Source organism: Crocodylus siamensis, chromosome 12 (assembly GCF_052110815.1).
Source record: "Crocodylus siamensis isolate JL-2025a chromosome 12, ASM5211081v1, whole genome shotgun sequence".
In the NCBI taxonomy this organism is placed as follows: Eukaryota; Metazoa; Chordata; order Crocodylia; family Crocodylidae; genus Crocodylus; species Crocodylus siamensis.
Genome location: NC_143406.1, coordinates 6,534,693 through 6,559,323, shown reverse-complemented (window position 1 = coordinate 6,559,323; position 24,631 = coordinate 6,534,693). Strand labels below are relative to the sequence as shown.

At 47.5% G+C, this 24,631-nt stretch overlaps 1 protein-coding gene across 1 annotated transcript in view; it reads left to right on the top strand.

Moving 5' to 3' along the window:
- LOC149854536 (ATPase family AAA domain-containing protein 3-like) overlaps positions 1-24,631 on the top strand; it is a 50,680-nt gene that overhangs the window by 4,730 nt on the left and 21,319 nt on the right. Inside the window, exons 7-13 of the mRNA XM_090023126.1 lie at positions 359-428; positions 16,103-16,258; positions 16,588-16,644; positions 17,614-17,739; positions 19,442-19,566; positions 21,478-21,529; positions 22,530-22,600. Coding sequence (XP_089879252.1) covers positions 359-428; positions 16,103-16,258; positions 16,588-16,644; positions 17,614-17,739; positions 19,442-19,566; positions 21,478-21,529; positions 22,530-22,600 — 657 coding nt within the window. The remainder of the gene's footprint in view (positions 1-358; positions 429-16,102; positions 16,259-16,587; positions 16,645-17,613; positions 17,740-19,441; positions 19,567-21,477; positions 21,530-22,529; positions 22,601-24,631) is intronic.

Genomic DNA, 24,631 nt, shown 5'->3' with positions numbered 1-24,631 from the left:
CTTTAATTCATTAATTTTCAAGGCCTCTGGGACTCTTGTTGGCTGGAAAGTGCTCTAGAATGGCAAAGAAGTATTATTACCATTCTACACTAATCATGTATCAAAAATAAATTGATGCTGGCTTTGTTCCAGGTGCTCTTCTGGATTTAATCCCAGATCAGCTTTAGACATCAGACAATTATAAATATATTTGCCCTGCCTGGGCATGTTTGGGTTCCCAGGTGAGCTCTCAATTAGCTTTGCCTGGTTCTCAGGAAGGTCATTATGGAGACTGAAATATTCTTGCAAATTGCTTGCTCCTTAAAAATTCCCTCTCTCCTTCCCACCCTCTGCTTATGTTGCTGCTCTCCCCTTGCAGGACAGCTGGTACGTTGTTTGGGGAAGGATTTCGTGCCTTTGTAACAGACTGGGACAAAGTGACAGCCACGGTAAGCTGGGGACGTATTTGTCTCTTGGGAAGTAGGTAGGGTTCCTTCCAACTTTACATTGTGCTTTTTTTCCCTGTGGGTTTTTCCACATGTGGGAGTTAGCGCAGAGCGAGCTAGGAAGCGCGTCTTTGTCTGCAAGCTACTGCACACTAACTTCCTGTGCTGACATTCATAGTCTTCCATGAGAGTTCAATCCAGCAAAGCATTTTTGTTTCGGATTAAGTGCCTCTACATGGGGTCCTGAAATTTTGCAGCCGACATTACTGTACGCTAACTTCCTCATCTAGATGACCCTTTGTCTTGAAAACATAAAAAGTTCTGGGTGAGACTGACTAAAAGCTGAATCTTTTAACACAGAGGAATACCATTAATTTGATGCTGTTCTTAGGCATTAGCATTCACCTTCTGTTAATTGTAACCTTTCTCTTTCCTCTTATGGAGCAGATACAGTGATTTTATTCCTCCCCCCAGTTCAATTTGTGTACTTGTCAGCACTCCATGTGTCATCAGTTTCTTTCTTTCTCTTGTTTTCCTTTTCAGCCATTAGGATCCATTTTTGTCCAACAACTGCTGAAAGAGAGAATCCTTTAAAAAAAAAAAAAAAAAAGAGAGAGAAAACATGGCTGTTAAGCCAGAAAAAACTGATGGGTGATCAGGCAAACTAACTCCTTTCTCTGAAATGGGTTAAGCAACAAGAGGGGTTTTCTTTTAGCTTTTTCTTTAGTTCCAGGCAACAGGGATATTTTTGTCCATCACTAACAGCAAAGCCTCAGTTTCATCTTTACGATGGCAGCCCAGATATCCAAACTTATTTTGACAGAAACGGATTTTAAATTTCACTGTTTTAAGAACTTATTGCTATGGTGTTTATGTGAATTTTGGTGGTATCTTTCTCTGGGTTATTTGTTAGGTCATTTTGTCTGGGTCACTTGTTAAGGGCAAGTTTTGAAACTGTGAAGTCAGTTTTCAAACTATTGCCCTTTTATGTAGTTTTCAGTGACTCAGACTATAGAGCTTCCACCTTTTCCTTTGAGACTGTTCCACCTTTGAACTGATCTGCTTTCAGTATGGTTCCAATATTCCACCTCAGTTCCACTCCCCCCAGTTCATACATACGTACATACACATCAGGGCTGGAAGGGACTTTGGAAGATCATCGAGTCCAGCCCCCTGCTCAAAGGGCAGGAAGTCAGCTGGGGTCATAGGATCCCAGCAAGATAAGCATCCAATTTACTCTGGAAGGTGTTCAATGTAGGTGCTTGAACCACCTCTGATGGCAGACTGGTTCAGACCTTGGGGCTTGGACAGTAAAGAAATTCTTCCTTATGTCCAGCCTGAAATGGTCTTGCAGGAGTTTATGACCGTTTCAGTCTGTTAATAGCTAATCGTACTATGCTTGGGAGGTGTGATCAGCACATAAATGCCAGGTGTTCCTCACCAGAGAGACGGTGTCCTCTCATTAGGATGCGAATTGGGGAGTAACTGGTGAGGAAGAGGAGGGTTTCTCGCCTCTGCTTCATACAATACAGGTGGAAATGTTAGATCTTTAAAAAAGTCACTGTTAAGTATGTGCCAGTGGCTTTTTTGTTTCTCTTCCCCTTCTTTATCATTACTGCCTGTTTTTTTTTTTTTTTTTTTTTTTGCAACCACCCTTTCTCTCCTGAAAAAAATGCTTGCTAGTTTTGTACTGCTCTGGAGAATTTCCTGCCTGCTTCTCACTTCTTCCAGGTGGGTTTAGAAAGTCAGGTGTAGGATAAAACTAGCCAGTGGCCTAATCTGAAACCTGATGGAGTCTGAATAGGAACATTACTGTTGACTTCAGAAGGCTTTGGATCAGTTGGGTCTGTCCAGTACCCAGGAGAATATAATATGTTGGCTGTTGGAATTGGTTTTTTGGTTTTCCTTCAATGTGTTTCGTCCTTCAGAAACAGCCCCTGTGTTAAACTAGGGCTGTATAAGCACAGACATGAGTGAACAAGCAGTATGTCTGCAGAAACTCTCAGCCATGAAAATACCAGTGATAGAAACCAGGGTTTCCACCTGTTGGCCTTCATGCACCTCTTATGTGCATCAGTTGCTAGCAGTATAAACTTTTGGCAGCAAGCACTTGTAGATGGGATTAGAGAATGAAGCACACAGCATGGTTTAGATGGCTTTTGAAATGGATGTCTCTTCAACAGATGGTGAGTTTGGATAATGAAGGTTTCAGTGCTGCAGTGGTTTTATATATGTCACAGTTGTCTGCACCTATTCCTCATGGCAGAAGGAAATTGTGATATTAAGCTAAAGTTCCTGCCTCAGTTTCTTTAGGTAATTTTAATTTTAAAAAGAACATAAGAATTGCCATTTACTGGATCAGACCCTAGGTCTGTCTTGCCAAGTATCCTGTATCTCACAGTGGCAGAGAATGGATGCTGAAAAAGAGGGACCTGAGTATGACCAGAGAACTTAACACATGTTGTTAATCTATGTTGTTTCCTAGTCTGTTCAGCCAGAGGTGCTGTGGTGGTTGCAAATGGTCCTTTAGGACTTATGCAGTGTAGATGCGTGTGGGGAACGGTAGGTGGCATTGCTGATGCGAACGGCAGAGAACCGCCTCAATGCAGCAGTGTTGGCTCAGAAGCAGCTTTATTCCAGCACTGCTGTTGGCATAGCTCTAGTCAGATTGTCACACTTCCCCTTTCAGACCTCTCATTTCAGTGATCTTTATTGCTTGGCTGCTGGGGTGAGAGAGGTGTAAAATTGGCAATAAACTCTCAGTCCGGGGAATTGACTTTTTTCCTTTCAGTCTTTGCCCTAAGACTTAATGGCTTCAGCTGTTTGTCATTTAACCCAAATGATTTAACTTTAAAGATTAAAGGAGCAGCTGAGGCTTTTGTTTCTCTGCTGCATGGAGCCATTATGGAAGTATGAGGAGTTGAGAGATGCTGCAGTTCACCCCAGTCTTCTCTACTCTGAAGTGCATGTATGTAGCTATCTGTCAGAGGCTGTGTGGCCCTGCAGCCACTATTGTTTGACCCCAGGCTGCAGATTTGCAGAGAAATTGCTGAAGCAGCCCTGTGTTCCTTCGAAGGATTCTTACCACGCAGATTGGAGTTCTTGCCCGTGTGTAGATGACGCGCATTGCTGCCGCTGTTGATCTTGGAGAGTCATCTGCTGCGGCTTGCACAGGAGCTGTTTTCAAGAGCTGGGCTGATGTACACAGTGCATCACAGGGAGGGTTGAGCCCTTGGTGCTGCATGCATGGCAGCTAATTTTGCGAGGAATCTGCATACTCAAGTTCCCAAGGAGACCTCAGCATATCCACACAAATGTATTAATAAGCGGAGTTGGTTTCCTTGCAGCTGCTGTGCAGAGGCGATTAGCACAAGAGCTGTGAAATGAGAAGTCCTACATTTATTTAGATGTTCCTCACTTGTTCTGGACTGTCAGGCCTTGATATTGCAGCATTCTGGGAATAGACTGGAACTTCCCTTGTGCCTCTTGCAGCCTCTGCGGTGCCAAGAAAAAGTCAGTAATAGGCCTGATCCAAAGCCCATGGAAATGGTTGGAAAGACTCCTGTTTTCATTATTTTTTGCATCAGTTTTCAAGCACTCAGCACGTGGAATTCCTTTGGCTAGTTGTGTGCCTTAATAGGATCCTGTGGGTCAAACCTTTTGCCCAGATGCCCTTCCTCATGTGTTGTTCACCTTGGAGCTGAGGTCAGTTTAGTTATTAAAGCTATCACAGGTGCTGTTTACTTGCCCTGTGCCAAGGCAGGTGACTCTGGGGTTCCCTGCAGTATTACTCGTCATGCTTGGGTGATATTTCCCATGGGAGTGAAAAAATAGTCTTCACTGATGCCTTTACAACTTTGTGCTTGCTGTTTTCATTCTCACCTGCACAAATACCTCTTTAAACCCCCCAATCCTCCCTTTTCCTGTTTTAATGTCTTCTCTGGACATTGTAAAAAGTGAACATTGGATGCGGCTGCAGCTTTTTCCTCCCTTAACATCTCTTCAGAGACTTTTGCTTAGTGTTAGCCGATATCTGGAAGAAATTAACACTGGGGTCCAAGAACTGAGGCTGGACTTGGCTGAGCTGAGGGTTTGCTGTTGCTAAGTGAGCTTACAGATCTCTTTCTTGCTCCCCCCCACTTTCATTGTGGGCTTGCAAAACCTAACCAATACATCCATCTTGTTATTTATGAAACGCGTCTGGGCTGCGCTTTAGGCAAAGACCCAGTTTTGTGCTAAAACCCACATGCCAGTTTGATTAGGCTGCTGTCCATCTCACGTTCTTCCTCACCCAGACAGCCAGGGCTAAACTGTCATCCAGATTCCATCTCCTTTGCTCGTGGCCTACTTGGAGGCTTTGGGCAAACTGATTATCAACACACTCTGGCTCTCTGGGATAAGTTCAAGCCTCAAGGGCTCTCTGCTCAAGAGATCCAGCTGCTATCCTCCCCATCTTAAAATGAGAACTGGGACTGTTGGCAAAGCCACCTTGGCAGGTTCCCCACTTGCACAGAGTAAGTGGTGGTAGGGAAATAAAAATGTCTCGCACCTCTATTGTGAACTTAGGTGCTGCATGCTCGTGTGTTTGTGTGCGCGCTAGAGGAATTCGATAGCTACCACTTCGTTCCTTTTCTTCCTTCTACATGCATGTTGGCTGGGTTAGTGAATCCTAAAAGTACCAAGTTGCCACGTGGAGCAAGTCTGTTCAGTGACCTAATTTCATAATAAACTGAAAACGGCATTAATAACCCACTTTCCCTGCGAGCTTCTTGCTAGGTCTGCTCTTCTTCCTTCCTGGCAGGCGGGTACTGCCTCTGCGGGGAGCAGTCTAGGCCTGTCAGGGACTCTTGGGGACTTGCAGGAGACGCAGCATGAAAGCTAGTTCTAATTTGCCATCTTTAAGCTTCAGCTTCCCAAGGCTACTGAGCTGTTCTTTGTGCTTCCTCCAGTATGAGCTTGTTGCCTTGCTTGGGGCCATAATGATATTCAGGAGCCATTATTCTCCCTCCCACTATAGTCTCTGGCCCAGCGGGTCACTTTAGAAGATCACTGTATACCTTATAGGGATGCACTCAGTCCCTTTAAGCTTGGAGTTTTGCCCCATCTAAAGTCTTTGCTTTGTTCCTGTGCTAATCAATCAGCCCATCTCACTGTAGCTGTTGCTCTTATGAGTGTGCTCTGAAGGCCTGGTGAAGGAGCCCTGCGCTTCATCCTTTTATTTTTGTTTTGCGTGATTCCCAGCCATTTTTCCTCTTCTCCCTCAAAAGCCCTGGCAGAAGGGTCTAATAGCTGTAACGATGCAGTTGTAGGATGCAGCCTGTGGGGAGATTTGTGGAGAGGACACTTGCTGCTTCCAGGGGAACAGGTGGAGGACTCAAGACTGCTGGCAGCCTCCAGCCCAGGACTGTCCTGATCCAGCCCCCTTCCTGTGCTCCCTGTGCCACTACATATGTGCACTGTTGCTCAGGATTTTTACTCCTTGCTAAACTTGACCTTGAAATGAAATCTGCAGGATAATCTGCCAAAGATAGTCCTAGCTGGAAGCTGTAATTACCCCTCCTGGATCCTGTACCTGCCCCTCAGATGCCATATCTGGCTTTCCGTCAGATTTGGATGGAGCCTGGAAGCTGATCAAGTCCTTCAGGGTCCTTTCTGTTTGAGGGGTTGTGCTCAGTCTTGTTTACAAGGTGACAACACAGCGCAGCCTGCCCCTATTGTTGTGATGTTTTCCTCATGGCGTTATAAACTAAGCAAAATTTCCCTGTGCTCTTTGTTGTCGTTGTGGAGATATTTTTAGTGGCACAGCCTGTTCCAGTGGGCACCTTGCTTTTAAAGCCATCACCGCAATCTGTTCCGCCCTCTGCTCTGATGCACAGAGGATCCTGCACAGGCGGGTGCTGCAGGCGTGATGCCCAACTGCACCGGCAGAAGGGAGACACACTTTGAGTGACTCCCTTTGAAGGCTGTGGGCTGCACTTGGAGCCTTCACAGTGTTCGGAAGCGCGAGGCCACGCAGATCCCTGACCCAGATATTAGCTTCCTGCTTTACGGCAGTCTCTGCCAAGTGACGCTCTCGGGCCATGAACTTGGTCAGGTTAGTATGCACCTTTTTAATTTAATCTCTGGTTTAAAAAAAAGATACTGCTCCCCCCCTATTTCCTGCTACTTGAGAAGCAATTTATGGCAGCAGGCTTTTGGAGGGAAGGAGGACAGATAATTCTCAGAGCTACCCTGGTAGAGCCCTTTGCTTTGAGTCTGCCTGGCTACCCTAGCCTGGGGACATACAAGCAATTTCCTGTGGGATAAAAGGATAGAAGCTTTGCCACGTGTCAGCTGCCTTAGAGGAAATGCCCATGTTCATGACCTTACCCTGCAGCAAATAGAAACTGAACTGCAGTCGCCCTCCTGGAGAGGCTAGCATTTTAGTTTCCACTTGTCACGGGGTCAGATGCACTCGGGCAGTTACCATGGGGCAACCGATGTGCAGAAAACCTTGCTTCTTGTTACACCCCTGGTAAATTGTTCATCTCTATCCCATTAGGTGCTGGTTTGCTTGCATCTGTGTGGGCCCAGGGCTTCTGCTTGCCAGGGCAATGCAGGGGGTTCTTGGAGAGAATTTGCTCTCCTGGCTCTAGCAGGAGTGTCGCTCTCTGCGGCTTTTCCTAGGGGATAAGATATAGTGGTGAACATCACAGAAGAACCTGAGTGGAGTTGGTTTGAAGCATGCGGCCTCACTGAGGGGTCTCTGTCTCTGGGGCAATTTGGAGTGATGTTTTGAGGAGATATCCGTGGCTTTCCTGCTTGACTGTGTGTCCCAGTTGGGTATGTTCAATATCAGTAGTAAAAGTCCCTCTGGTCTATCTCTGTGGGTGCTCTGATCTAATTTTTCAGCCTGTAATAGTAAGTTAGGCTGGTTCTGCTGTGCACTAAATATTAACTGCCATGTGTCGAGGCAGCAGATCTACATAGATGTCAGGGTTGGAAGGGACCTCAGTACATCATCGAGTCAGACCCCCTGCATAGACAGGGAAGTGCTGGGTTCAGATCACCCCAGCCAAATGCCCATCCAACCTCCTCTTGAAGCCCCCCAGGGTAGGGGAGAGCACCATCTCCCGTGGGAGCCCATTCCAGACCTTGGCCACTCTAACTGTGAAAAAGTTCCTCCTAATGTCCAGTCTAAATCTGCTCTCTGCTAGCTTATGGCCACTATTTCTGGTGACCCCCAGGGGCGCCTTGATGAGTAGAGCCTCACCAATTCCCTTCTGCGCCCCCATGATGAATTTATAGGCAGCCACAAGGTCGCCTCTCAGCCTTCTCTTGCAGAGGCTGAAGAGGTCCAAGTGCCCTAGTCGTTCCTTGTAGGGCTTGGCCTGCAAGCCCTTAACAATACGAGTGGCCCTTCTCTGGACCCTCTCCAGGTTATCCGCATCCCTCTTGAAGTGTGGCGCCCAAAACTGCACGCAGTACTCCAACTGCAGTCTGACCAGCACCCGATAGAGGGGAAGTATCACCTCCTTGGTTCTGTTTGTCATGCATCTGCTGATGCACAATAAAGTGCCGTTAGACATGTGAGGTCCTGAGCCATGGTCTAGATAAACAGGTTGGTCAATAGGAGCTGGTTGCTGGAAAATGCAGGTTTCTTTTTCCTCTTAGTTTCTTGCCAGGTTTGCTTCCCAGGCCCTTGTAAGCTGACAGAAATTGAATACTAAGATCTCCGGACTCTTGGGGAACTGAGTTCATTAATGTTGAGCCCTCCGGCCTCCATCCATAACCAGGCCTGCTTTGCACAAGCTTAAACGGGGGTGAAATTAAATAGATGGTATACATTTATTTTTCATTAGAAAACTACCTTTAATGTCCTTGAGCATTTGGTTTGACTTCGGCCTAAGTTGGAGGAAAGAAGCCTGTTTTGCTTGCTTTAAAAGTCATTCCTGCTTTTTTCTGTAATCTGGCCTGCTTTGGCATGAATTGCTAGCACCTCCCTGCAACTTAAACATGGAATTAATTAATTACCAGTGGTGTCGGGCACCTGGCTGTTTCCTGCTTCCCTTGTGTTTCAGACACCTTTCTCTTAAGGCCTCCAGGCCTTTAAAGAAAAGATGACCAAGTATGAAAGTACAGTATGTAAGTGTAACAGATCTTTCACTTGCATAGCACCTTCTGTCCCAAAGCACTTTGCAGGCTGTGTGTACAGACAAGTGGTGAGCTATTAGTTTTCAGCCTCCATGCAATCAAGAAGAGGGAGAGGAGGTGGGCCAGATTGAAGAGCCAAATATTCATCCTTCCATACAGGGTCTGCCCTGACATGGGAAACGGCTCTTTTAATTTTCCAAATTCCATTAGCCAGGCACAGGCCACAGCAGCTGTGTCACCTTTGTGGAGAGATGGGCATTTCTGATTGCTGCCGATGCCATGTGAATGCCCGTCTCAGTTTCCCCCATGTCTAAAAGGAGGGTGCTCTGTGCCTTTGCTGAGGGCTTGAGCACTGAGCAGTGGCAGGGAGAGTTCCTTGCAAGTTAGCAGACTGGAGATGCCTCCGAACAAATCCCTACTGGCAGCCCCTAGAGCCCCCCCGTGCCCCCTGTCAGCATTTCCGCTTGCTGTAATTAGAGGCGGGTAGGATTTGAATGGAGCAAACAACTACATATGTCATGACAGATGGAATTGAGGACAGAGCAATTGCTGGGGCTTAGGCTGCCGTCCCATGAACCTTTTGTTATGAGATGCACTCTGGGTCCTTGGGAATACGAATTAAGAAGGAAGGCCCACACATGCTGCAGATTTGTTCAAAGCCTTGCTGCCTAATCCTTCTCATTTTGAGGCATTACTCATAGCCGAGCATGGAAAGTTGCCTATAGCGTTGTTGGAGAGGTGCCTTGCCTTACCCTGACAAAGCAGTTCATGCAAAGAAGCTGTGGGCAGGGTGGTTTAATATAGGACACGGTGACTGCTGACCTGAGCACCAGCAGGTAACCTCAAGGCAGGTCTTGGGTCTCTCTGCACAGTTTCATTCTTGTGACCCCCAGGTCACAAGGTGCCAATTCCTGGGTGCGTGGCTATATTCCTCCCCTCCCCGCTCAGATTCTTTGCCTGCCCCCACCTCCAACGAGCTTCCTTGTCTCTGCAGCAGGAAGCCTAGTCTTTGCTCTCACTGTATCTGTTATCTGCTCACTTCCATCTCCTGATTAACATGCAGCTCAGGACCCACCTTTGCTATTGCAGTTCCTCATTCTGATGTTGTTCTCAAGGCCACCTGTATCTTCCATGCTCACCTTCCCAGGGTTGTAATACTGTGCACCGTGACGTGGCTATAGCAGGGGTGCGGTATGACACTGGATTTTCTGCACAGGGATTTAGGTGGTCACGCTTTCCCTCTCATAATCTTTTTGGAGGAGGTGGGATAGGTACATTAGACATGTTTCCTTCCCAGAATTCACCCCCTGCCCTCCCTCTGCACACTCATTTTCATACTTGCCTGTACCAGGCCGTCTCTTTTTTAAAAGAGGTTTAGTGTTAAATACAGAATCTTTTATAAAGGAGACCTGGCTTTGCTGCATGTCTTTGCATATGGTCTATCACCCTCCCTCCCACCTTCTGTACTGCAAGTGCCGTTTCAAGGATGCTATAATGCCCTCTTTCTGTAGGCTTTGCATTGGTTAAATATGCAGCTAAGCTCTGTTTGGCCTCTACAATATATCTTGATTAAACCAATCTCCATTAGTTGGACTTTCAGCAAGAGGGGACAGTTAATCTGAGTCCACCCCTATGCAGATTGGCATGGTGGCACCGAAACAAATTGTATGTCACCAGCGTTGCTGAAGCTGCAATTACAGAGGTACCAAGACTGCTAGAGGAAATGGATAGAAAACTCCCAGTCATGGATCTTGAAATGGCAGATTCCTGTCCAGCTGATCTGCAAGATTCCTGGGCTTGTCAGTGTGGAGGAAGTGCATACACATTATAACCTGCCTGCCATCTGCAAAAAAATTATCATTTTTGCATATTGATTTAAGCTTCTATTTGACCTAAAGAGAAGGCGAACACTGGCAGACTCTTCCTATGCCTGAAGAAAGGCACCTGTGCCCAAAAGCTTGCAAAGAACAATTTTTCCAACTATTCACTTGGTCTAATAAAATATATCACATTTACCCAAATAATCATGTCTGCATACACCGGTTAGATGGGCAGCTACCCAGTGGATCAGAGTTGGTTTTTTGGTGTCACATGTCTAGAACCAAGATCAGTCTTCTCTGTTCTGAACTGACAGCTGCAGAAGGGCATGTCTGTAGCCCTGGGAATTGGTTAGAGCAGGGCTGTAGCAGGGACATGTACAAAGTTGTCTGGGTGGAGTGCTGGTGGTGATGCACTCCGAACCTGGCTGTCCCCATTCCTTTCAAATGCTGTAGTTAGGGTGCTGTGGGCAGCAGTCCTTGAGAAGCAACAGATGTGTTCCTGTGAGTCCCTTCACAGGTCCAGCACGTGCCTTTGGGAAGCAGATCCCAAAGATGAGCAGTGAGTGACAGGGCTCCATCTATTATTTATGTAGGCTTTTTTTTTTTTTTACATGAAAAAGTGAACACGTGCTTGCTTGATGAGAACTGATGTTTTCTGTCCTGCTTAAAACAAGAACATTATAAAAGTTTCAGTTAAACATTGCAGTGTCACCATGGTCTCCTAGAAAACACCATTATCTTGAATAGTTTATTCCCGGTGTCCATCAGTCGCAATGAAAATTGTCTTGATTTTCCTAAATGCTGCTCCCACTCTGAATCATCGAATCAGCATGGTACGGTTAATGTGTTCTGTGCTAATACAGTGTGCTCTGCTAATGCTGTTGCATGGTATTGCAGTACTGTTTTCATAAAGGGTGATGCAGGCTTATTGGACTGAATAGCTCACTGATAAGCAGCACTGCCCAGTAACACTGATGTGAGTGGATGTTACTGCTTTGATAGCTCTCAAACTAGCAGTCGTGGCTTTTGCAGTTTTGGGAGCTGAGAGACGGCGAGCGTAGAAGGGGAGACGTGTGCAGAGCCAGTACAGGTCTAACTATGTGCCTCAGCAATGCAGGTAACAAAAGAGCCATGCTGCTGATATTAAGGACACGAAATGTTCTTCAGCTTTTGGTCCAGTATGAAGGCAAAACCTATGGATCCACAGAGCAGGAAACAAACCTAGGATTCCCTCCCAAGTAGGCTCCACTGCCTGTCACATGCATGCAACACGTCCACATATAAGGATGCCTCTGATTTAAATGCATCACTTGCCTTTCTCACGTGGCTTTTTATTGGCCTGTCTGTTGAGATGCTATTAATGTGATTAGTGACAGTGCATGCTCAGGACAGTGAGCCAGCCTTGGTTGTAAACCCTGACGTTAATCTTTGCTTTTACAGTCCTATTAACGTCCCACATGTAATGCTTTTACAGGCCCCTTCCAGCTGGCAGCAATCAGGGGCTTCAGCTGCTACCAAATTTATACGTACTATAGATGAGGTGTTTGGCATTGCCGGGGAGAAACCTTTCAGACAACATTTGTGGGAATTGCCCATGCATCCTAGCTCACCGAGCTCTCTTTCCATCCCTTTGTTGCCCCTTTCATTTTGGGACGGTCTTTCCAGACACACTTCAGGGTATCTTCACCAAGGAGCCTCTGCCCTTGAGCCCCTTACAGCAAGACATCACACATTCTCTTAACGCTTCCTGGAGGAAGATGTTGTCTTGGTGGGCTGCGGGAGCTGTGCCAACAGTGTGAGATATATGTGAGTTTGAGTGTACAGAACTTTCCCAAAGTAGGTTTAAAAGTAGCTCATGTACATAACACTGTCGCGATCTGAAGTTTGGGAAGCCAAAGCATGCCCTTAAAAGACACGGTTTCCCTCTGAACTCAGAGGTCACAAGACGCTTACTGGCATTACAGTTGTCCAGTTGTGGTTAATATTTCCCTTGCAGCATGGATTGGATTTGTTGTTCACTTTCTATCCTATGCTCATGTTCGGTGTTGCTGAGCACTGATATCCCCCTTCAGGAGGAGGCTCGTTCAGTGGTGGTTGTATGTGGCAGTGGGGATGGCTTTTTGGCCACTTCAAAGGGGCCCTGCCTTTGCAGAGGGCACTTCCTCAAAGCCAGGCATTCAGGGGTAGCAGTCACTTGAAACATCTCAGTCGTTTCCCTGGTGAAGTAGCTCAGAAGAGTCCGTTGGTTAAACTATAACTATTCAAATATTTGGCCATTATCCCACATCCCACTAGGGCTGAGATGAGGACTTTGGTGGTGTTGGATCTTCCAGATTTGCTTAAATAAGCACGTGGCTTCAGAAACCTTTCCAGAGGTGGCCATGTGGGGCTGGAGCCCCATCTACCTGTCCCCGGCACCTCTCCCTCGTGGTACCCCTCAGTGCCTGTGCTATGGAAAATCTGGTGCATCTCTTGTTCAGATCATTTTACCACTTCGCTGCATGGGGGCTTCCTCTGCTGGCAATTTCACATGACAGTTATTGCTTCCTAAGTGAGCTCTGCTGGACAGCGAAAGAGATGTTGATGAAAGTCTATTTACAGGCTGCTTGTCAAGGCAGGTGCTGGCAGTGGTAGAAAGGCCCACGGGCAATTCACCTTATTGACTTCAGTGTTCTTGACAGCCTTGCTGTTAGGGCCAGCAATTAAGGCAGACTTCCTTGAGAGGGAATCGAGCCATGCCAGATGAGTGATCACTGTGGTGGGGAGGCAGGAGGGGATGCAGGCACCATTTCCTTTGCTGGTGAAATGTAAGGTACCATAGCCTTAAATGCCCTGTCTCTGGGGGCTGTGGGTCACCTGTAGGCATTATCCATAAAGTCTGTGCTGAGAGAACAGTTCGGAATAGTATTTTTCTATAGTCAAAAATCAAGTGAAACTCAGAGCTGACATTTTCCAAAGGGTGCCTTGAGTCTGTTGGGGTGGGGAGTGACTTGAGTCTAAAAAAAAAGGTTGAGAACCACTGATATTGAACCTCCGCCAGTGGTGGCAAAGGAGATTCCCTGCCAGTTGCCCCCAAAAGCGAAGTCTCAGAGCATCACAGGAACTTATTTCCCAGGGATATTTCGTAGACATTTGGGCTGGAAGGGACCCTGAAGGATCGAGTCCAGCCCCCTGCCCCAGGGGCAGGAAGTCAGCTGGGGTCATAGGATCCCAGCAAGATAAGCATCCAAGTGTGTCGTGAAGGTGTTCAAAGTAGGTGCTTGAACCACCTCTGGCGGCAGTCTATTCCCGACCTTGGGGGCTCGGACAGTGAAGTTCTTCCTTGGGTCCAGCCTGAATCGGTCGCGGCGGAGTTTGTGACCATTTGGTCTTGTCATCCCTTGGGGCCTCTGGTGATCAGACGTTCCCCCAGATCCTGATGAGCACCCCTGATAAACTTATAGGTGGCCACCAGATTACTCCAGAGCCTGCACTTTTCCAGGCTGAAGAGCCCCATGGCTCTCAGCCTGTCATCGTAAGGTCTGTTTTCCTGACCTCTGATCATGCGCGTGGCTCTGCTCTGCACCCTCTCAAGCTTCTCCACATCCTTTTTGAATTGTGGAGCCCACAGTACTCGAGCTGCGGCCTCACCAAAGCCGAGTACAACGGGAGAATGACGTCCTGGGATTTGTTTGAGAAGCATCTATGGATGCAAGCCAGTGTTTTGGTCGCTTTACTAGCCGCAGCATCACACTGAAGGCTCATGTTCATTTTGTGGCTAGTCATGACCCCCAAGTCGCTTTCATCTGTAGTGCTAGCCAGCATAGTACTGCCAAGCCTATAAGGGTGCTGTGGGTTTTTCCTCCCAAGGTGGAGAACCTTGCATTTTTTGGTGTTGAACACCATCAGGTTCTTGTCTGCCCATTTCATGAGCCTGTCAAGATCTGCCTGGATCGCCCTCCTGTCCTCAGGTGTGGACACTTTACCCCAGAGTTTGGTATCATCGGCAAACTTGGCCAGCCTGCTTCTGATACCAATGTCCACATCATTAATGAAGATGTAAAAAAGTATGGGCCCTAGGACAGAGCCTTGAGGGACCCACACTGGTCACCATGCACCACAACGATTGACTTCTGTCAACCACCAAGTTGGGGCGGATAATGCAGGACCCTTCAAACACAGCCCATACCTCAGCTGTGTTCAGTGGTTGGTGGGAGTTGTCCACTCCACTCTCATTTGGGAGAATAGAGAGAGATGGGTTAAGTTCATTTCTGGCCTTGGTGTCTAGCTCTTCCTTTGCAAAGTTCTCCTTGCTCTAATGCTGCTGCAGTCCCTGATGACATGGGAGAAGATGTGCAATGGAAACAATCCTATTTTGTAGATGCTTGCTGTTTTCCATTGCGTGGGGCCAAATTTGACCTGGAATGTTACTGGTGGTTTGAGAATAGTCTAGACTATTCTGTCCATCCTTTCTAGGAGCAACCACTCTCATAGGCTTGTATTCGTTCAAGATGAGTCTTTTCTTCCCCTGTCATTGGCACATAAATGCAAATTGATGGGCCATGATAACCCTCCCTGGACCACACAGTGATCAGTATAAATGGGAGTAGTGCATCTCTGAGAATGCACTTAATTTTCAGCTGCACTCTCACAGTTTGGATTAACCAAGTAGAAAACACCGCAGATTATCCTGGCCTTTTCCAGTGGCATGCTGTTCTGTTTTGAAGCGCCTGTCTGCACTTTACGCTCAGCCTTGATCCCAGCATTGTTTTGCCACTCTGGCCCCCTGCTCCTCTGACCGCAGTGAATGCGCAGCTCAAGATTGATTCCAGTCTCACCTGAGCTGTAAGATGCATAGAATCAGGCTTTAGTCCGTGCCTGCCCCCATGTATTTGGACAAACCCTGAGCACAGTCTAAATCCCCCTGACTCAATAGCAACCTCCTGACTTGGAGTATTGTGTTCAGTTCTGGGTGCCACACTTCAAGAGGGATGTGGACAATCTTGAGAGGGGCCAGAGCCTGGAGGCAAAGCGCTATGAAGAGAGATTATGGGGCCTGGATCTCTTCAGCCTCTGCAAGAGAAGGCTGAGAGGTGATCTTGTGGCTGCCTACAAATTCATTGGGGGCAGCGGGGGTGGGCAGCAAGGAATAGGAGATGTTCTGTTTACCAGGGCACCCCTTGACATAACTAGGAACAATGGCCCCAAACTGACAGAGAGCAGATTTAGGCTTTGGTGACACATAGAGGGTGCACGTGGGTGCATGGTGCACCCCAAGATTGGCCATGTACCTCCTGGAAGTGCCAGCCATGAAACTGGAAGTGCTGGCAGAAGCACGCTTCAAGTTTCGCCACTGGTGATTCTGGCTTTGGCAATCAGCCGCTGAGGCACATCCGCCCCGACAGCGATCTGGTGCCCTCCGGATTCGGGAGGCACCGGTTGCCCATGGATTTAGGTTAGACGTCAGGGAAAACTTCTGTAGGTAAGGGTTGCCAAAATCTGGAATGGGCTCCCAAGGAAGGTAGTGCTCCTCTCCTGCTTGGGGGTCTTTAAGAGAAAACTAGACAGGCACTTGGCTGGGGTCACCTGACCCCAGTGCTCTTTCCTGCCCAGGGCAGGGGGTCGAACTCAATGATCTGCTAAGGTCCCTGCTGACCCAGACATCTATGAATCTATGCCAGAAGCAGGCAGGTGATGGCATTCTCTTGCAGAAGCAGCTCAACAGACTCCTCCTGTCTCTTCCAGGTGGCAGGCCTGACGCTGCTGGCTGTGGGCATTTACTCTGCCAAGAATGCTACAGGGGTTGCGGGGCGATACATAGAAGCACGTCTGGGGAAACCCTCCCTGGTGAGAGAAACCTCGCGTATCACGGTGCTGGAGTCGCTGAAACACCCTATCAAGGTAAATGCTGCTGTTACTTTGGGTTGCTGCTAGCTGGGGATGCAGAACACCATGCTGTGCTTATGCATGGCCTTTATGGTGTTTATTTACCCTGTCTCTGGAAGCAGTGTTCATATGGGCTCACAGTGTGTTTCTTGGAAGGGAGTGGGGAAGCCATATGAACTCATGATTTCTGATCCATGCTATGAAGACTGGCAGGCATTGGAATTGCCAGAGCATATTAACTTCACTCTGTCTCTAATTCTGTTATGAGTCTTTTGCCCAGGCTAACTGCTGGTAAGGTCTGGGGGTGGCCTCTGCCCGTCACTGATGGGATTTGTTCTCCCCAGGTGGGTAAGCGTCTTACCAGCAAAGCTCAAGATGCTCTTGAAGGAGTCGTTCTCAGTGTAAGTACCTGCTTTTGCACTCTCAAACCTTCAAGGCTCTTATATAACCAAGCATCAAAGTTCTTGCCTTGCTTTCGCTTTCAATTGAGTTACAGTTCAGTCACGCTAAAAATGCCACCCCTTGAGGCACTGGGAGTGTAAATACGCTCCCGTGTTCAGTGTGGCACACATTAAACACGCTAGTAACCTTTGATCCTTTGGCCCAAAGTCCTTGGAAGTCTTAATTCAGCACTTCCTTTGCCATGATTTTTTCCTCTAGCAGCATGCTAATGGGGCTGTATACACTGTCAGAGTTCCACTTGTCTTCTCTAATCTGTGAAATATTAGCGCTTTTATATCCATTTTCAGGGCCAGAGAACCAAAGAATATATGTGCTAGACTTGAAACACCTTGTGGATGGCTGTCAACCCCCTAATTAGCCCTGACTCTGCACTTTTGCTACTGAATTAAGTTCCTTAATACTGGGCAAATTAAAAGGCTGCTTAGGGCCTGTTAGAAAAATATGCTTTGGTAGGAATAGCTACCCTGGGCATCTTTGCAAGTATATGAATATGTATAGGCATGAGTTCATTTCTCGCTTCAATGGAAGACTTATTACTACCAATATTTGTTTCTTATTTGGCCTGTTACCTAACCTAAGAGGGGGGACTTTTAGGACATCCAAGAGAAGGTGGTTATTTAGTCCATAAACTAATAATAGCTAATAGCTTTGTTCCCTGGTTGTGACTTGAGTTGCAATAATTATAGTCAAATCGTGGCTTGAAATGCAGCATATCCTGAAGCAGAACAGGGCACAATTCCACTCCAAGCCAGCGAGCTGCAGGAATTCAGGCTGAGAGATTGAGTCCTGAGACTCCAGCTTTCTCTGACAGCACAGATCACCCTCTCCTATCAATGCATGAAGCTTAGACATACCCCAGCATCCTTCAGCTTGATGTCTGTTTCCTAAACCTTGCATTTTTCTTGTAGCCAAAACTGGAGGCCCGTGTGAGAGACATTGCCATAGCAACAAGGAATACGAAAAAGAATAAAAGTCTCTACAGGAATATCCTTATGTATGGCCCACCCGGTACTGGAAAAACACTCTTTGCCAAGGTAAAAACCCTGCCAGAATTCTGACAGACTGGCTGTTCTAGCTTTCAAGATCTTGAGAGAGATGATTTTATGTTTGGGGACCGATTGACACATTCACCAAGCCAGGCACAGGCAGCAGCAGGCTAATTGGCCACGAGCATTTGACCGTCAGGCAGAGGGGGCATGCTTAATTCAGAGGCTCATTTCATTAGTCCACAGCCTTCGCTAGAAGAGTTTGGGCAAGGGCAGAGGGGGAGGCTCGACTAGTGTATTTTGCCCTTGGATGATGCCACACATCAAACTAAACAGTGGCCCGTGGGAAGCAGTCACCTCCTTGGCCGTGCTCTGTAAACACTGGATACGTCCTGTCACAGTCGCCTGATGGATGGGCTGGGATTCTGGCAAAAGCAGAACAGACTTTCTCTTACCTGCCAGTTTATGGGAGAAATTGCTAGCATGCTCCAAGGGCTTCTCTGTGAAACCTTTCATTTAGCAGCCACCTGACAAATAAACCTGTGTCATGCTTTAACAACTGCCTTCCAAAAGAAAGGGACAATTTCCATAGTTTTGGCTGAATATCAAAGAAGTTGGAGCTTTTAACTCTTATCAGCAAGCAGAGCAAGGCAGAAATCCTCCCCCCCGTTGGTACTGCACTGATCCCTTGAGGCTCTTGTTGTGCTTCAGGCTCTAGTGCATTGTACAGACATGTAGGAAAACCCACCCCTGCTTTGGACAGCTTGCAGCCTTGACAGATAAGGTGGGTAGTGAGTGGGTGAATGGGCTGCAGCAGTTGAGTGAAAGGTGGCATCCGGACCTACAGGAAGTCTAAGGGCCGTGTTCTGTTCTCCTTGATGTGCTGACATGGCAGCTCTTCCAGCCACAGAAGTGGCCTTTTTGGGCACTCCTGAACAGTTTGGGATTCCATTACCCCTGCAGCAGGGATGCATAACCATCCACAGGGCTCCTGTGTGTACATGAGGTTGCACACTGGCTGAGCAGGCATGCACTGTGTGCATGTGTACCAGAAGAAACCAGGAGCCAGGGGCCTTGTAGCAGGAAGCAAAAGAGCTTGGTTTTAGGTGTCCCCCCCCCAGAGGCCTGAACCTGCAGCTGTCCCACTTCTCAGCACAGTCCTCAGACCCCTGTGCTGCAGGTGTAGGCATGCATTATCCAGCCCACCTCTTGAAGCTGGGCCATTTCACCTTGAGAGCAATGCAGAAGGGAAGCTTTTACCCCATTAGGAGGAAGGATCTAGGCTAGAACCCAGATCTGCTCTTTCCTAGGAAAGCAGTCATCTCACTGAGCCACACACCCTCCCACTTGTGGCTGGGCCAGAAGAAAGAGAGCATCTCTCTTGCTTGGCTGCCGACGGGGCCAGCTTTAAAGGAAGGGCTGGAAGCAGTCCTGTTTAATGCACAATCTCTGGCATGGTGGCTTGAGTGCTGTGGTTGGGGGTGTCAGAGAGATGCAGGTTCAAATCTCATGGCCTCCTGCTTTCCTGAGCACTGAATGAGCTCACTGTGCTGCTGATGGATTTAGTAAGAATTAGTTTAATTTTTCAGCTGCCAAGGATTTGTAAGCTTCCACCTCACAATCTTCCCCAGAGAGGCTCCAGTGTTGAACGTGGCCCCTTTCCCTCCTCACTCTGCAAGTTCTCCTATGGAACAAGGCAGTTTTACTCAGCACTCACTCCCTCTTCCATCTTTTTTCTTTTTCCCCACAGAAATTAGCCATGCATTCAGGCATGGATTATGCCATCATGACTGGTGGCGATGTCGCCCCTATGGGGCGTGAAGGAGTTACTGCCATGCACAAGCTCTTTGACTGGGCCAACACGAGTAGGAGAGGGTAAGTTGATGTTCTTTTGCACCTGAGCTTTGCTTTGGTCTTTACCCTTTCTTAGGAGACCCAGAGCAAGGGTGCATCTATTAGCCTGGTGCTTGCAAATCTAACACCCCAAAGTAGAAAAGCAGTTACTGTACCCATTGGTCACTGCAATTAAACTGACATTAGCCAATTCTGAGAGACAGCCAAGCCAAGCAGGCTTCCCGGTTCATCCACTCAGGTTTTGTTCACCTGTGTGGTTGAGATCCTGCTGCTTGCCTGCATCTCCCATGAGCCTCCAGCAAGAAGAGGAGAGTCAAAACTTCTTTTTCCCCCCAGTCTAGTGGTGAAACCATTTAGAAGCATGGGAATCCATTGAGAAGCTGAAGGCACTGCCTCCTAGAGAGCAGTCCCTTCATTCTGGCTAAAGCCTAGCTTCCTTTTCTAGGGAAGGAGCATAGCTAGGCTCTTTGGCCTAGCACAAGATGTCTGCTGCAGCCCAAAGGAAGTTCTGAGGCTAGTTAGCAAGCCAGCTTCATTTTTCACTTGGGCACCTTCTCTGCTCCCAGGGAGATTACAATCTAGCACAGGGCTGGGAGCCATCTCGTTTTGTTCCTGTCCTATTTTGCGCCGTGTAGGAGTTGGCTAATTGATGATTTATGTGAAGTCTCATTGATTCGGACAGACCTTCTCTGGCAGTGTCTGTATCGATACTTGGCTGCATTCATCACCAAAATGTTTCTATTTCCCCTAAATATAAATTTTTACAACTTATAGAATAAACTTATTGGGGATAAGTTGATGGCCTAAGTTTTTTTTTGGGACTGGAACGAGAGAAGCCTAAGGAATGTGGGTGAACTGAAACAAAATGGACTGGCCTAGCTGTGTTGTTAAACTGCCTAGCTTGCTGGGGAATGGTCTTCCGAGAGTAACACGCTTCATAGCACTGCTCAAGCCAGGTCCCCTGGTCCCATTTCAACTTCTGTGCAGTCAAACTTGTGTTTGACGCACATCGGCACAGCTGCATACCTACAAGTAAAGAATAAGGGCTACAGATATGTGTTGGTTCTCATCAGTACACTTTTCTGTAGCTCCACACAAAGTTTTATACAGCATCTGTTTCTGAAGGGGGCCCAACAAGTGACACCCTTTGCTTCTGAGTTGCAATTCAGCTGTTCTGTGCTGAGCTGCTGAAATCTGGGCAGCAGCGGTAGAAGGGTCTCTCGCTAAGGGTGCTTTTTGTAGAGGCAGAGAGCAGCCAAAAACGCTGCCAGCAACACTAAAGCAGAGTAAAAGATTACGAGCTGTGCTTGGATCACTTGAAAGGCAAGCTGTAGATATGAAGTTAGATGAGAACACGATACAAATTGTTGCAGCTGTTAAGTGACTCGGCCTCTTTTATTGATACACATCTTCATACCCTCTCTCTCGGGACCAACACTAGTCTGGCGTTACCAGAGCATTTATTTTTTCTGAATTATTCATTGACTTGATGCAGAGAAACGAATGAATAAATAATAAAACTGTTATTTCCACCAGAGTGCTGAAATAAATAAAACTAATAAAGCAAGTGGTGGGGAAAACTTGGTCAGTGAGTGGGGAACGGTTTTATTCTGTGGTTATTGTCAGGCTTTCATATCCATGAAAGAACAGCAGGCTCAGCCTGGAGTACGTGAGCCACGGCATATTGGTCCCAAGGTCTGCTGTGTAAGAATAGCTTTGGGGCCCTTTGCATTTCTGAAACTTCTGGATTGGGGACCAAATTTCACCCATGCAGCAACCCTTTCTAATGTACACCCATGGGGATTTCAGCTCCAAAATCTCTGTTGTGTCTGATACGGGAAGAATGGTGTTGGCCCCCATAGGTCTTGTCCATTCCCCTTGCTGTGTCTGCCTCCTCATGACTCTCCTTGCTTTGATCTCCCCCTGTCACAGCCTCTTGCTGTTCGTGGATGAAGCAGATGCGTTTCTGAGGAAAAGGGCAACGGTAAGTACTCCTTCTGCGGGTGCCGTGGGGTCGGTCGCTGAGCCAGAAGCGTTCTCGTTTAGCCTGATTAGTTAGCCTCAATGGACGAGAGATTGGACCTGGCAGCTGCCCTACTGCTCACATAATTAAGTGACTCTGAGAGGAGAAATTAGCCTCTTGCGGCTGCATGGGCAAACGCTGCTCAGGACTGACTGTGGGTTGGGGTGTTCCCTCCTCTAGATGAAGGTGGGTGGCACAGATTGCCTGCTGTGGAGGGCTTGCAGCTGGCTGACCCAGCTGAGAGACTAATAGGCCATGTGGCAGCCCCAGGCCCTGCAGGTTTGCTTTCTTCTGACAGCCAGGCAGCTTGGGCTGCTGGTGTATTTGGGTGGTGTTTCCACGCCACTAGCAAAGCTGTGCCAGGAAATAGAAAAGCCTGAATTGAGCCGTGTGTTTCAAAACAAATGTCTGTGCTATGCATTGATCCGAGACGCTGTGCTGTCTATTTAAAGAGCAGACACGCATTTATAGAGGCAGGCATAGCTTTCTCTTCCCTGTTAGTCTTTTCCCCCCCATCTGACAAGAAACACCAAATTCTGTATTTTCGTAGGTCAAGCCAGCTACCCCTGAGGTCCTTTCCAGCCCTGTGGCTTCAGGATTGTAATGACCTACCTAGAAAGTGCATGATTCTCTTTGGAGGTGTTTATGCAGCTGAGGGATAAAGGCCTGATGTAATAGTCAGGCTGTGTTGCTGATCTGTCGAGTGATCTTGGGCAGGCCACTGCATCTTGCTGTACCTCAGTTTCCCTTCCCTTTGGGCTATGTACATAGGTGGTGAGCTCTTTTGAATGCTCTGTTTCCAAAACGCCAACCAGAATGGGACCCCTATCCCTGCCAGGGTCTCTAAATCCTACCAGAATGTGAGTGCTGGAGTAGTAGAAGGTAGTGTTAATATTTCTGTTGGTTGCAGCCTGGTCCTGGTCACCAGGCAGCTGATCCTCTCCCATCTTTACCTTTGCAGGAGAAAATCAGTGAAGATCTAAGAGCCACGTTGAATGCCTTCCTGCACCGGACTGGGCAGCACAGCAACAAGTAAGAGTGCACGCTCTGCAGGCCAGGAGCTCACATCTGCTTGCAGCAGCAGAAAGTTCTTGTGTCGGGTAGCTGAGGCAAGGACATACAAATTGGAGGGTTTTAGTCTCCCTTTCTCCCATCATGGAGTTTACAAAAGCCCCATCCTGAGTTATCTGACCATCACGTTAGCATTTCCCCGCTGCAGAGAACTGCTTATCTCAGTGGGGATCATTTCCCTGTGATCATAATTGCCCTTAAATGCAGCCATTTTTCCCTTTAAACTCCTGTTGGAGTCTTCACCAAAGCTGCCTAATACTGAAACAACTCGTATTGCAAAGGAGCCAAATCAAAAATAGCTGTCTCCTCCTCCAGTGACAGGAAGCCAGTACCCGGTGATTAAAACCCAGTAATGAACACAGGTAACAGAATCCACATTGCTCTAGTAGCCTCATGTCCCTGTGACCCTACTGTGTTCCTCTCAGTACATGCCTGGGACTTGCTGGCATCCAGAAGCATTACATCCTGGAAAGTGAACTGTGGTATACATTGGTAAACCCTTAAACTGTATTACTACATGGGACACTGGAGGTCAAGACATGACACCTAAATGTTTCATGCTTTTGAGCAAGGTCCCACACCTCAGTTTCACCATCTGTAAGTTAAAGGCAGAGTTTTGGACCCTCCTTTTTGGAGGAACGCTGAAAAAGCTGTACATGCACAAAGAACTAAGCCCAATGAGTATTTAGTATTATGCCTTGCTTATGCTTCTTCAGTACCTGCAGCATTTCCAAGACCAAGGAGGCAGCAACAGGTGGATACAGAGGGTAATGCTCTTAGAGGGACAATGACAAAGGTTCAAAGGATGGCAGTAGTATAAAAGTGTTAAGCGACAGGTAACCTTCAGGACTGTCCTCTAGCCTGCACCCTGCCATGTAGGCAGTCTGTGCTCAGATGCCCTGGTGCCCTGCAGTAATGAGCAGAGCAGTAACCGAAGAGTGTTGGTAGTTCACTCTTTCCTCCAAGCAGTAGATGGCTCTGCAGGCCTTAGGCCACAGGGTCCGTAGACAAATGGAAGCAGTGCTATTTGTCCATCATCACTTTGCAAGCTAGAGCTAAATGGGGAACAACACAGGGCCAGTCCCTTGCTCTGACACCCTCCTTGATCTGCCCTAGCCCATGTCTGGGGCTGCACATGCCAAGGCTGGCTGGTACTCTTGTGCCGTTCCCCCCGGGCAGTTGTTTGTTCTGATTCACACTTAATGGTGCTTGGGACTTCTGCATGGGGCCATTCTAAGCAAATTAATGTGTCTTATTTTTCATGCACTACTTAACTTAAAGAACTTCTTACAGCTGTGTTCTGCCAGGAAAGGGCATTTTCCACAGTAATAAATGAGGATATATTTGGGTAACAGTAATGGCACATGTAAATCCACCAGCAGCAGTGGTACCCTGAGGAGTACTGTGACATGGCAGTACCAGGGAATTGCTACTGCCTGTAACAAGTGCTACAACTTGCATAGCCAGGTGTGGCTTCCCCAGTGAACTTAGCGGAGACCCTCAGTGTTGATTGTCCCAGGACAGGTCCAAAGACTTCTCACAGCTCTGCTTTCATGAGCACTTACTTACCTTTCTCCTTCTCCTAAAGATGAGGCCAGTCCTATATGACAGAGCTACATGTTGAACCTTTATCTCAAGAAGCTCATCTGTGCTTTAGCTCTTCTCCAAATCCTACCTGTATAACGCCTCAGAGGAAAGGCCTTGTCAACAAAAAGAAATATATTCACGTCTCTGATTTTTTTGGGCCTGGGGAAGTGAAAGTGAAGACCACAGTCTCAGTAGACCTGGATTTAAACAGATGGCGAGATTGTGACTATCCCAAAAGCCGCTGTTAAAATTTCAAATTCCAATGCTCCGTTAAGCTGGTAGCATCAGTTATGGCTTCAGGGCAAAGTTGGCTTGGGGAAAGAGCAGTATTACAGGGGGAAAAAAAGGAAAGGAGTGGGAGGGCAAGAGGTGTTAGATGGAGCAGCACCTGGGGTAGTGGAGCCT